The 13,499-nt window shown below is 44.0% G+C and overlaps 1 protein-coding gene across 5 annotated transcripts in view; it reads right to left on the reverse strand.

Moving 5' to 3' along the window:
- LOC139421612 (sodium-dependent neutral amino acid transporter B(0)AT2-like) overlaps positions 1–13,499 on the reverse strand; it is a 33,076-nt gene that overhangs the window by 15,796 nt on the left and 3,781 nt on the right. For all 5 annotated transcript variants that reach the window (XR_011635661.1, XR_011635658.1, XR_011635660.1 and 2 more), the window contains exons 2-4: positions 11,920–12,160; positions 5,477–5,634; positions 1–95 (exon numbers count right to left, since the gene is read on the reverse strand). The exon at positions 1–95 is cut by the window's left edge and continues 32 nt beyond it. Coding sequence is in view for 1 of the 5 variants with exons in the window: in XM_071172670.1 (XP_071028771.1) it covers positions 1–95; positions 5,477–5,634; positions 11,920–12,160 (494 nt within the window). In the remaining 4 variants the exon portion in view is untranslated. The remainder of the gene's footprint in view (positions 96–5,476; positions 5,635–11,919; positions 12,161–13,499) is intronic.

Raw genomic sequence — 13,499 nt, forward strand, 5'->3', positions numbered from 1 at the left:
TGCTCCCAGGGTAGAGGATACTGGAAGGAGTTGCCCATGTAGAAGAGACTCCATGCGATGATGACATTGTAGTAGAGAGCCACAAAGAAACACACCTGAGGAAGGAAGACAGGGTTAATGCAGTATTTAACATGCTAGCTGCACCTGAGGAAGGAAGACAGGGTTAATGCAGTATTTAACATGCTAGCTGCACCTGAGGAAGGAAGACAGGGTTAATGCAGTATTTAACATGCTAGCTGCACCTGAGGAAGGAAGACAGGGTTAATGCAGTATTTAACATGCTAGCTGCACCTGAGGAAGGAATACAGGGTTAATGCAGTATTTAACATGCTAGCTGCACCTGAGGAAGGAAGACAGGGTTAATGCAGTATTTAACATGCTAGCTGCACCTGAGGAAGGAATACAGGGTTAATGCAGTATTTAACATGCTAGCTGCACCTGAGGAAGGAAGACAGGGTTAATGCAGTATTTAACATGCTAGCTGCACCTGTAGACTTCCAGTCATTGCAAATCAAATCAAACTTTATTTGTCACATGCGTCAAATACAACAAGTACCGTGAAATGCTTACTGACAAGCCCTTAACCAACAGCGCAGTTCAAGACGAGTTCAGAAAATATTTACCAAATAAACTCATGTAAAAAATAATAAAAGTAACACAATAAAATAACAATAATGAGGCTATATACAGGGTGTACCGGTACCGAGTCAGTGTGGGGGCTATATACAGGGTGTACCGGTACCGAGTCAGTGTGGAGGCTATATACAGGGTGTACCGGTACCGAGTCAGTGTGGGGGCTATATACAGGGTGTACCGGTACCGAGTCAGTGTGGAGGCTATATACAGGGGGTACTGGTACCGAGTCAGTGTGGGGGCTATATACAGGGTGTACCGGTACCGAGTCAGTGTGGAGGCTATATACAGGGGGTACCGGTACCGAGTCAGTGTGGGGGCTATATACAGGGGGTACCGGTACCGAGTCAGTGTGGGGGCTATATACAGGGGGTACCGGTACCGAGTCAGTGTGGGGGCTATATACAGGGGGTACCGGTACCGAGTCAGTGTGGGGGCTATATACAGGGGGTACCGGTACCGAGTCAGTGTGGAGGCTATATAAAGGGGGTACCAGTACCGAGTCAGTGTGGGGGCTATATACAGGGGGTACCGGTACCGAGTCAGTGTGGGGGCTATATACAGGGGGTACCGGTACCGAGTCAGTGTGGGGGCTATATACAGGGGGTACCGGTACCGAGTCAGTGTGGGGGCTATATACAGGGGGTACCGGTACCGAGTCAGTGTGGGGGCTATATACAGGGGGTACCGGTACCGAGTCAGTGTGGGGGCTATATACAGGGGGTACCGGTACCGAGTCAGTGTGGGGGCTATATACAGGGGGTACCGGTACCGAGTCAGTGTGGGGGCTATATACAGGGGGTACCGGTACCGAGTCAGTGTGGGGGCTATATACAGGGGGTACCGGTACCGAGTCAGTGTGGGGGCTATATACAGGGGGTACCGGTACCGAGTCAGTGTGGGGGCTATATACAGGGGGTACCGGTACCGAGTCAGTGTGGGGGCTATATACAGGGGGTACCGGTACCGAGTCAGTGTGCAGGGGTACAGGTTAGTCGAGGTAATTTGTATATGTAGGTGAAGTGTGGGGGCTATATACAGGGGGTACCGGTACCGAGTCAGTGTGCAGGGGTACAGGTTAGTCGAGGTAATTTGTATATGTAGGTGAAGGGTGAAGGGTGAAGTGACTATACATATAATAAAACTGCAAGTAGTAGCAGTTAGCAGCGCTAACGCTAGTTAACAATGGCTCGCAAAACTAAATTAAACTTCCTTCAAACTGTATGCAGGGACATCAAATCACAAAGTTCTCTGACTCTGGGTAAGTAATTCCTAAAGTATCACACTATCCCTTTAAATATTGTTATAGCAGCTCCCTGACATCAGCACTGACAGAATGAGTATGAATAGGGTGTCAGTGTTAAGCAATAGGGTGACGCTGGGCCAATTGTGCGCCACCCCATGGGTATCCCGGTCGCGGCCGGCTGTGACAGAGCCTGGACTCTTACCCAGAATCTCTAGTGGCACAGCGGGAGAGAGCACTGCCCCACTCAGGAGGCCCTAGGCTGTCAGTGTTAACCAATAGGGTGTCAGTGCATAAGTCATACTAACACAGGGGAGAGAGGAGTGTGCAACTACTTCTCACACATTAGAAAGAGATCGTTCCCCTAACCCCAGACAGACAGACAGACAGACAGACACACACACACACAGACACAAACCTCTAGGCTTCTCGAGCCACACAGGTGTACGAGTCAGTTTGTTTTGTATCTCTGTTTACCAGACATGAGGTGACTAAAAAGTTAATTATGGAGTGATCTCTCACTATAACTATGCTGTTTCTATGACCTCCTGCATGGTTAAACTAAGTTGACTGATTCTGACTGATAGACTACACCAGTCTACTTCTGCAAGCTGTTCTGCTGTTCTTCTTTGCCTCAGGGCTTAAGGTTAGGTTCCAAACACGTCCACAGTCATTGGTGCAGGACCTGTTAACAACACTAGGAGCCATAATCACACTGTTGACTGATATTATGGATATTTATGCATATTCAAATATGCATTCTGCATGCATGGAGCTGTTTTTAACTTACCTGGAAATCTAGTCAACAGGTTTATTGTGTCGGGTCCTGGTCTATTTTTTTGCCTTCACCACAGATCTATAGCCTCAACATTAGGCCTTAACCGTCACCCTGGTGACAATGCTTGGCTCCCAAAACATTTCTGTCAGGCCAGGGAACAGCCTATGTTCCAGTGTTTCTAATTCCTGAGAACGTTCCTTTTGAAAACATTGTAGGAACAGTCTAGCAACATTGTGACAAATCAAGGGGCATGGAAGGAGGTTCCTTGTATTTTGCTCAATTGCCCTCAGCTATGTTTAGACGGTTGTAGTTCATGTTTTGCTGCGTTCTAGTGTACCATAATATATGGCTTTCTTATTCTTGACACTTCTCCCAGTCATATTTAAGGTTAGAACTACCTTTCTAAGTGTTATGATGCTTCTAGCTTGGAGTTGTATTTTTATGATAACATAGCTACAGTATTTCACTTTTGAATGTGTATAGTATTGCTTACTAGGTGTGTCCAATCAATTGTGTAACCACTCCCTCTTCCAATTAGGGCTAATTGGAAAATCTGTTCAAAGAGGACATTGTATTATTTCTTTGTACTCCCTGACGAAGGCCATGCAGCCCGAAACGCGTCAGATTTTTAAAACCTTGTTTCTATTGAACATGCCATACCAATAAAGGCCTTTTTCATCAATTATATGAAGAGTGCCTTGGTCCTCCTTTCTTTTTGATGACCAATTCACCCCTTTTACCAAAGAGCACCTTCTATCTCCCAAAATGTACTATTGTGTACCTTAGTAGCGCTTCCCTTCCTCCTCTTTCTACGAGGTTCCTTGTATGTTGAATAATGACGAAGTCAAAATGTTCCTTCAGCCATCGTCCAAATGTTTCTCATGACAAGCAGAAGAAATAAATAACATTTTCTTGTACCGCAACCAAACACCAAAATGGTAACCAACCAAACACCAGAATGGTAACCAACCAAACACCAGAATGGTAACCAACCAAACACCAGAATGGTAACCAACCAAACACCAGAATGGTAACCAACCAAACACCAGAATGGTAACCAACCAAACACCAAAATGGTAACCAACCAAACACCAGAATGGTAACCAACCAAACACCAGAATGGTAACCAACCAAACACCAAAATGGTAACCAACCAAACACCAAAATGGTAACCAACCAAACACCAAAATGGTAACCAACCAAACACCAAAATGGTAACCAACCAAACACCAAAATGGTAACCAACCAAACACCAAAATGGTAACCAACCAAACACCAGAATGGTAACCAACCAAACACCAGAATGGTAACCAGATGAAAGCAGTCCCAACCAAACACCAGAATGGTAACCAACCAAACACCAGAATGGTAACCAGATGAAAGCAGTCCCAACCAAACACCAGAATGGTAACCAACCAAACACCAGAATGGTAACCAGATGAAAGCAGTCCCAACCAAACACCAGAATGGTAATCAGATGAAAGCAGTGCCAACCAAACACCAGAATGGTAATCAGATGAAAGCAGTGCCAACCAAACACCAGAATGGTAATCAGATGAAAGCAGTCTCTGTGTGTGGTGGGAATGTGTATTGTTAGTTAGTTGAGAAACTAGTCCCTGTGTGTGGTGGGAATGTGTATTGTTAGTTAGTTGAGAAACTAGTCCCTGTGTGTGGTGGGAATGTGTATTGTTAGTTAGTTGAGAAACTAGTCCCTGTGTGTGGTGGGAATGTGTATTGTTAGTTAGTTGAGAAACTAGTCCCTGTGTGTGGTGGGAATGTGTATTGTTAGTTAGTTGAGAAACTAGTCCCTGTGTGTGGTGGGAATGTGTATTGTTAGTTAGTTGAGAAACTAGTCCCTGTGTGTGGTGGGAATGTGTATTGTTAGTTAGTTGAGAAACTAGTCCCTGTGTGTGGTGGGAATGTGTATTGTTAGTTAGCTGAGAAACTAGTCCCTGTGTGTGGTGGGAATGTGTATTGTTAGTTAGTTGAGAAACTAGTCCCTGTGTGTGGTGGGAATGTGTATTGTTAGTTAGTTGACAAAATGTGCATCCCAAATGGCACTCTATTTACCTATAAAGTGCAGCACTACTTTTGACCAGGACCTATTGGGGCTCTGCCTCTCTGGTCAAAAGTAGTGCACTACAGATCTATCATCTTAATTTAATCACTCTGTTGTTGCAGATCATTTTCCTGCACAGGAAAAGGAAACGCTCATTTTTGCAGGAAATGCTCATTTTTGTGAATTCAAATTTTAAAAAGGCTTCTAACGTTTGTAATTTCCACTTTAACATTTCAGACCTGATTTTCCCTACATAAATGTCCATTAATTATAATCCACATAATAATTGACATTTCCTGTTGCAGCAGGATTATTTTCCTGCTGTGAGAAGCAGGTTCAAATTAAGGTACGGCATCTGTACATACAGTATGAAATAGGGTGCCATTTGGGACCAACCCCTGTTGTGATCACCATGCAGCTGGAGTAGCCGATACCAGCCAACCTGTTGTGCTCACCATGCAGCTGGAGTAGCCGATACCGGCCATCCTGTTGTGCTCACCATGCAGCTGGAGTAGCCGATACCGGCCAACCTGTTGTTCTCACCATGCAGCTGGAGTAGCCGATACCGGCCAACCTGTTGTGCTCACCATGCAGCTGGAGTAGCCGATACCGGCCAACCTGTTGTTCTCACCATCTAGCTGGAGTAGCCGATACCATCCAACCTGTTGTGCTCACCATGCAGCTGGAGTAGCCGATACCGGCCAACCTGTTGTTCTCACCATGCAGCTGGAGTAGCCGATACCGGCCAACCTGTTGTTCTCACCATGCAGCTGGAGTAGCCGATACCGGCCAGCTTAGGGGAGATGTGCTTCCACACACCGATGCTGCCCTGACGGATACACTGGCCCGCAGCCAGCTCCATGAAGAACAGGGGAACCCCCACCACCAACAACAGCATGACATAGAGAACCATGAATGCGCCTGCCAGGAGAAGAGAGAGGGAGAGGAGGCAGAGAGTTAAAGGGGAAATCTGCAGTTCACTGTTTCGGTAAACAGCTGAGGGATGGGGTTGGAGAAATGTAACCACTCTCAGATTCAAAGACATAGCTATGATCCAAGGACTGACAATCCATAAGATTAAAACATATATAGTTTACAATTGCATTGTTTACAAACAAATGAACAAAACAAGCTTATTTCTTGAGTTTTGGAATTAGACAGTTGAACTAAGGTCATGAGGCATTTTTAAGTTATTGATAAGGGAATGTATATGTTTAGAGTAATAATAAGAGAATCTGAATGACATTAAGAGTAATGACTAAAGTATTTCACCCTAATAGTTACAGAAGCTTAGACAATGTGTTTAGACATAATTCTAGAATATTGTGAGTCAGTGGGAACATTGTGTTTGTGTGTGATAAAGAGGAACTTGACAACAGACATGTTTTGGTACTGTGAGACCAAAGACAGGAGATAAAGTTCCTCCACCCAGGGAGGAACAGATGCGCTTGTAGACTTGTAGGTGCTTGTAGGAGTTATATAAAAGGCTATGCGCATTATATGATTTTTAGAGCTCTCATGAATAAACTACAATGAACCTTTTGCATAAGCTGAGTCTTGGCCTAATTATTATTAAATTATTATTAAACCCAAGGTCTTACAAACCTCGGGAATTAGTCAAAGCTTTAATAATTGTTAGTTATTATCATTGGGATTGAAAATTCTCGTGCAAATTCATTACTTAAAAATCATACAATGTGATTTTCTGGATTTTTGTTTTAGATTCCGTCTCTCAGTGTACCTATGATAAATATTACAGACCTCTACATGCTTTGTAAGTAGGAAAACCTGCAAAATCGGCAGTGTATAAAATACTTGTTCTCCCCACTGTATCATGAAAAGATAAGTCCCAAAATGTATGTAGCAATCGCAGATTGACCCTTTAAGATACAAAGTTATGCCTCAGATGGAGAGATTCTGTAAGAGTTGAATGGAGATGGAGCTAGATAGAGAATGAATGGGGTTAACGAGAGAGAGATATTGAAAATATATAGATTTTTTTTTATTTAACCTTTATTTAACTAGACCCTCCCCTAACCCCAACAACGCTGGTACCATTGTGCCTTGCCCTACGGGACTCCCAATCACTGCAGTTTGTGATACAGCCCAGGATCGAACCATGGTCTGTAGTGACGCCTCTAGCCCGTTGCGCCACTCAAGAGAAAGAGACTGAATGGGGTTAGAGAGATAACAGATGGAAAAACAAGAGTGAAGGAGTCAGGGGAGGGAGAGATGCAACAATGGAATAAAGTAGAGAGGAAAAAAGAGAGAGAGAGAGAGAGAGAGAGTGAATGGGGTTAGACAGAGAACAGATGGAAAAACACGAGTGAAGGAGACAGGGGAGGGAGAGATAAAACATTGGAATAAAGTAGAGAGTAAGAGAGAGAGGGAGAGAGGGAGGGAGGGGGGGGGGGCGAGTTAGAGAGAAAGAAACCTACTTCTTCAAAAAGTATCTGATAGTGATGGTTCTAGTCCCACAGCATGAAGTCTGAAAGTGATGGTTCTAGACAGAGAACAGTGGAAAAACCCACAGCATGAAGTATCTGAAAGTGATGGTTCTAGTCCCACAGCATGAAGTCTGAAAGTGATGGTTCTAGTCCCACAGCATGAAGTCTGAAAGTGATGGTTCTAGTCCCACAGCATGAAGTCTGAAAGTGATGGTTCTAGTCCCACAGCATGAAGTCTGAAAGTGATTGGTTCTAGTCCCACAGCATGAAGTCTGATGATGGTTCTAGTCCCACAGCATGAAGTCTGAAAGTGATGGTTCTAGTCCCACAGCATGAAGTCTGAAAGTGATTGGTTCTAGTCCCACAGCATGAAGTCTGAAAGTGATGGTTCTAGTCCCACAGCATGAAGTCTGAAAGTGATGGTTCTAGTCCCACAGCATGAAGTCTGAAAGTGATGGTTCTAGTCCCACAGCATGAAGTCTGAAAGTGATGGTTCTAGTCCCACAGCATGAAGTCTGAAAGTGATGGTTCTAGTCCCACAGCATGAAGTCTGAAAGTGATGGTTCTAGTCCCACAGCATGAAGTCTGAAAGTGATGGTTCTAGTCCCACAGCATGAAGTCTGAAAGTGATGGTTCTAGTCCCACAGCATGAAGTCTGAAAGTGATGGTTCTAGTCCCACAGCATGAAGTCTGAAAGTGATGGTTCTAGTCCCACAGCATGAAGTCTGAAAGTGATGGCTGAAAGTGATGGTTCTAGTCTAGTCCCACAGCATGAAGTCTGAAAGTGATGGTTCTAGTCCCACAGCATGAAGTCTGAAAGTGATGGTTCTAGTCCCACAGCATGAAGTCTGAAAGTGATGGTTCTAGTCCCACAGCATGAAGTCTGAAAGTGATGGTTCTAGTTCCACAGCATGAAGTCTGAAAGTGATGGTTCTAGTCCCACAGCATGAAGTCTGAAAGTGATGGTTCTAGTCCCACAGCATGAAGTCTGAAAGTGATGGTTCTAGTCCCACAGCATGAAGTCTGAAAGTGATGGTTCTAGTCCCCCAGCATGATGGTTCTAGTCTGAAAGTGATGGTTCTAGTCCCACAGCATGAAGTCTGAAAGTGATGGTTCTAGTCCCACAGCATGAAGTCTGAAAGTGATGGTTCTAGTCCCACAGCATGAAGTCTGAAAGTGATGGTTCTAGTCCCACAGCATGAAGTCAGTGATGGTTCTAGTCTGAAAGTGATGGTTCTAGTCCCACAGCATGAAGTCTGAAAGTGATGGTTCTAGTCCCACAGCATGAAGTCTGAAAGTGATGGTTCTAGTCCCACAGCATGAAAAGTCTGAAAGTGATGGTTCTAGTCCCACAGCATGAAGTCTGAAAGTGATGGTTCTAGTCCCACAGCATGAAGTCTGAAAGTGATGGTTCTAGTCCCACAGCATAAAGTCTGAAAGTGATGGTTCTAGTCCCACAGCATGAAGTCTGAAAGTGATGGTTCTAGTCCCACAGCATAAAGTCTGAAAGTGATGGTTCTAGTCCCACAGCATGAAGTCTGAAAGTGATGGTTCTAGTCCCACAGCATGAAGTCTGAGTGAGTCTCCCACAGCATGAAGTCTGAAAGTGATGGTTCTAGTCCCACAGCATAAAGTCTGAAAGTGATGGTTCTAGTCCCCCAGCATGAAGTCTGAAAGTGATGGTTCTAGTCCCACAGCATAAAGTCTGAAAGTGATGGTTCTAGTCCCACAGCATGAAGTCTGAAAGTGATGGTTCTAGTCCCACAGCATGAAGTCTGAAAGTGATGGTTCTAGTCCCACAGCATGAAGTCTGAAAGTGATGGTTCTAGTCCCACAGCATGAAGTCTGAAAGTGATGGTTCTAGTCCCACAGCATGAAGTCTGAAGTGATGGTTCTAGTCCCACAGCATGAAGTCTGAAAGTGATGGTTCTAGTCCCACAGCATAAAGTCTGAAAGTGATGGTTCTAGTCCCACAGCATGAAGTCTGAAAGTGATGGTTCTAGTCCCACAGCATGAAGTCTGAAAGTGATGGTTCTAGTCCCACAGCATGAAGTCTGAAAGTGATGGTTCTAGTCCCACAGCATCAAGTCTGAAAGTGATGGTTCTAGTCCCACAGCATGAAGTCTGAAAGTGATGGTTCTAGTCCCACAGCATGAAGTCTGAAAGTGATGGTTCTAGTCCCACAGCATGAAGTCTGAAAGTGATGGTTCTAGTCCCACAGCATGAAGTCTGAAAGTGATGGTTCTAGTCCCACAGCATGAAGTCTGAAAGTGATGGTTCTAGTCCCACAGCATAAAGTCTGAAAGTGATGGTTCTAGTCCCACAGCATAAAGTCTGAAAGTGATGGTTCTAGTCCCACAGCATGAAGTCTGAAAGTGATGGTTCTAGTCCCACAGCATAAAGTCTGAAAGTGATGGTTCTAGTCCCGCAGCATAAAGTCTGAAAATGATGGTTCTAGTCCCGCAGCATAAAGTCTGAAAGTGATAGTTCTAGTCCCGCAGCAGAAAGTCTGAAAGTGATGGTTCTAGTCCCGCAGCATAAAGTCTGAAAGTGATGGTTCTAGTCCCCCAGCATAAAGTCTGAAAGTGATTGTTCTAGTCCCCCAGCATAAAGTCTGAAAGTGATGGTTCTAGTCCCACAGCATTAAGTCTGAAAGTGATGGTTATAGTCCCACAGCATGAAGTCTGATAGTGATGGTTCTAGTCCCACAGCATCAAGTCTGAAAGTGAGTGGTTCTAGTACAACGGCATAAAGTCTGAAAGTGATGGTCCTAGTCCCACATAATAAGGACTGAAAGTGCTGGTTGTAATAATAATTAGTGATAAAACGTTTGTTGATTAATTTATTGTGTATTGTGTACCTCTTCCCATCATTACAACCATTGAATCTATATGTCTTGACCATGACTTTTTAAAATCTAAGGTAACGCCAAGTAATTTAGTCTCCTCAACTTGTTCAACAGCCACACCATTCATTACCAGAATCAGCTGAGGTCTAGCACTTAAGGAAGGATTTGTACCAAATACAATGCTCTTAGTTTTAGAGATGTTCAGGACCAGAACAAACAGACAGCAACTCTTTATTAAGGATTTCAGTGAATTCATTAGCTGTGGTTGCTGATGCATATATAGTTGAATCATCAGCATACATGGACACACATGCTTTGTTTAATGTCAATGGCAGGTCATTGGTAAAAATAGAAAAGAGTAGAGGGCCTAGAGAGCTGCCCTGCGGTATACCACACTTTACATATTTGACATTAGAGAAGATTCCATTAAAGAAAACCCATTGAATTCTATTAGATAGATTGCCATATCGTGGATTCAGAGCTGAGGTTGAAAAGCCATAACACATACATTTTTTCAACAACAGGTTATGGTCAATAATATCAAAGGCTGCACTGAAATCTACAGCTCCCACAATATTATTATTATCAATTTCTTTCAACCAATCATCATTCATTTGTGTCAGTGCAGTACATGTTGAGTGCCCTTCTCTATAAGCATGCTGAAAGTCTGTTGTTAATTTGTTTACAGAGAAATAGCATTGTATTTCATCAAACACAATTTTTTCCAACAGTTTGCTAAGATCTGGCAGCAAGCCTATAGGTCTGCTGTTAGAACCAGTAAAGGCTGCTTTACCACTCTTGGGTAGCGGAATGACTTTGGCTTCCCTCCAGGGAAAGACTTTCCTCTAGACTCAGATTAAAGATCTGACAGATAGGAGTGGATATAGAGTCAGCTACCATCCTCAGTAGGAGTGGCTATAGAGTCAGCTACCATCCTCAGTAGGAGTGGCTATAGAGTCAGCTACCATCCTCAGTAGGAGTGGCTATAGAGTCAGCTACCATCCTCAGTAGGAGTGGCTATAGAGTCAGCTACCATCCTCAGTAGGAGTGGCTATAGAGTCAGCTACCATCCTCAGTAGGAGTGGCTATAGAGTCAGCTACCATCCTCAGTAGGAGTGGCTATAGAGTCAGCTACCATCCTCAGTAGGAGTGGCTATAGAGTCAGCTAGCATCCTCAGTAGGAGTAGATATAGAGTCAGCTACCATCCTCAGTAGTTGTGGCTATAGAGTCAGCTACCATCCTCAGTAGGAGTGGCTATGGAGTCAGCTACCATCCTCAGTAGCTTTCCATCTAAGTTGTCTATGCCAGGAGATTTGTCATTATTGATCGATAACAATAATTTTTCCCCCTCTCCTACACTAACTTTACAAAATTCAAACTAAGTTAACCAACTGTTCCCTGGGCACCAAAGCCATGGATGTCACATTTCAGTTGAATGCAGTCAGTTGTACAACTGACTAGGAATCCCCCCCTTTCCCCCTTTATTTGTGTATTTATGTCAAATATGTCAAATAATTCAGGAATAGCTGCTAAAAGGGTTCTTCGGCTGTCCACATAGAAGAACCCTTTAAAGAACCCTTTTTGGTTCGAGGTAGAACTTTTAGGTTTCATGTAGAACCTTTTAGGTTTCATGTAGAACCCTTTCCACAGAGGCTTCTACATGGAACCTAAAAGCGTTCTCCTATGGAGACAGCCAAAGAACCCTTTCCACAGAGGCTTCTACATGGAACCTAAAAGGGTTCTCCTATGGAGACAGCCAAAGAACCCTTTTGGAACTCTTTTTTTCTAAGAGTGCATGTAAAGTTGCCTTATGGAATTTGAAATATACCATTCTCTCCCTCTCCCTCTCACTCCCTTTCTCACTCTCCCTCTCTGCCCCTGTCCTATAGGGCCCACAGGGTGAGACTCACCTCCTCCGTTCTGATGGCAGAGGTAGGGGAACCTCCATACGTTCCCCAAGCCCACGCTGAAGCCCACCTGAGCCAGTACATACTGCAGCTTGCTGTCCCACGCCGGGCGGTCGTCTGCATCCCCAGACGACGCCACGCCCCCGGAGGTCCCCTGCACTCCCAAGTCCAGGAGCTCCGCCTCCGACCGACTCTCTCCCATCCTAGTGCCCTCCTCATCGCTAGGCAATGGAGGCTTCTCCATCTAGACAAAGGAAACGAAGAACAGGTGTCCCAACAGGTGTGTGAGTGTGTGTGTGAGTGTCTGAGTGTGTGTGTGTGTGTTTGTGTGTGTGCCACATTGGTTTCTTTTTACATTTTACATTTGAGTCATTGAGCAGACACTTATCCAGAGCGACTAACATTATATATTATGTTAGCTGTTTGGGACAACCACATATCACAGTTGTATTAAGTAGATCTTCCCTCAGTAAAGAATCTATGAGAAAAGTCAGTGGTAGTGCAGGTGTTAGAGCAGGAAAGGCAAGGGGGCCTCTTCACAGGCCTGCTAGATATGTCTCATATTATATACAATAAACAGTCAATAGACAATAAACATGGGGCTTAATGTACAGGTTCTGATAGTGAGTGGGTGTCAATAGACTATAAACATGGGGCTTAATGTACAGGTTCTGATAGTGAGTGGGTGTCAATAGACTATAAACATGGGGCTTAATGTACAGGTTCTGATAGTGAGTGGGTGTAATAGACTATAAACATGGGGCTTAATGTACAGGTTATGATAGTGAGTGGGTGTCAATAGACTATAAACATGGGGCTTAATGTACAGGTTCTGATAGTGAGTGGGTGTCAATAGACTATAAACATGGGGCTTAATGTACAGGTTCTGATAGTGAGGGGGTGTCAATAGACTATAAACATGGGGCTTAATGTACAGGTTCTGATAGTGAGTGGGTGTCAATAGACTATAAACATGGGGCTTAATGTACAGGTTTTGATAGTGAGTGGGTGTCAATAGACTATAAACATGGGGCTTAATGTACAGGTTCTGATAGTGAGTGGGTGTAAATAGACTATAAACATGGGGCTTAATGTACAGGTTCTGATAGTGAGACTATAAACATGGGGCTTAATGTACAGGTTCAATAGACTATAAACATGGGGCTTAATGTACAGGTTCTGATAGTGAGTGGGTGTCAATAGACTATAAACATGGGGCTTAATGTACAGGTTCTGATAGTGAGTGGGTGTCAATAGACTATAAACATGGGGCTTAATGTACAGGTTCTGATAGTGAGTGGGTGTCAATAGACTATAAACATGGGGCTTAATGTACAGGTTCTGATAGTGAGTGGGTGTCAATAGACTATAAACATGGGGCTTAATGTACAGGTTATGATAGTGAGTGGGTGTCAATAGACTATAAACATGGGGCTTAATGTACAGGTTATGATAGTGAGTGGGTGTCAATAGACTGTAAACAAAGGTTGTTTCCCCACAGACTCTGTTATTTGTCTGGTACTTGTTTTTCACAGCTGGGGACTCGGGATTCAGTCCATCCATTTTATGTTACAGTATCAAAT

Source organism: Oncorhynchus clarkii, chromosome 12 (genome assembly GCF_045791955.1).
Source record: "Oncorhynchus clarkii lewisi isolate Uvic-CL-2024 chromosome 12, UVic_Ocla_1.0, whole genome shotgun sequence".
In the NCBI taxonomy this organism is placed as follows: Eukaryota; Metazoa; Chordata; class Actinopteri; order Salmoniformes; family Salmonidae; genus Oncorhynchus; species Oncorhynchus clarkii.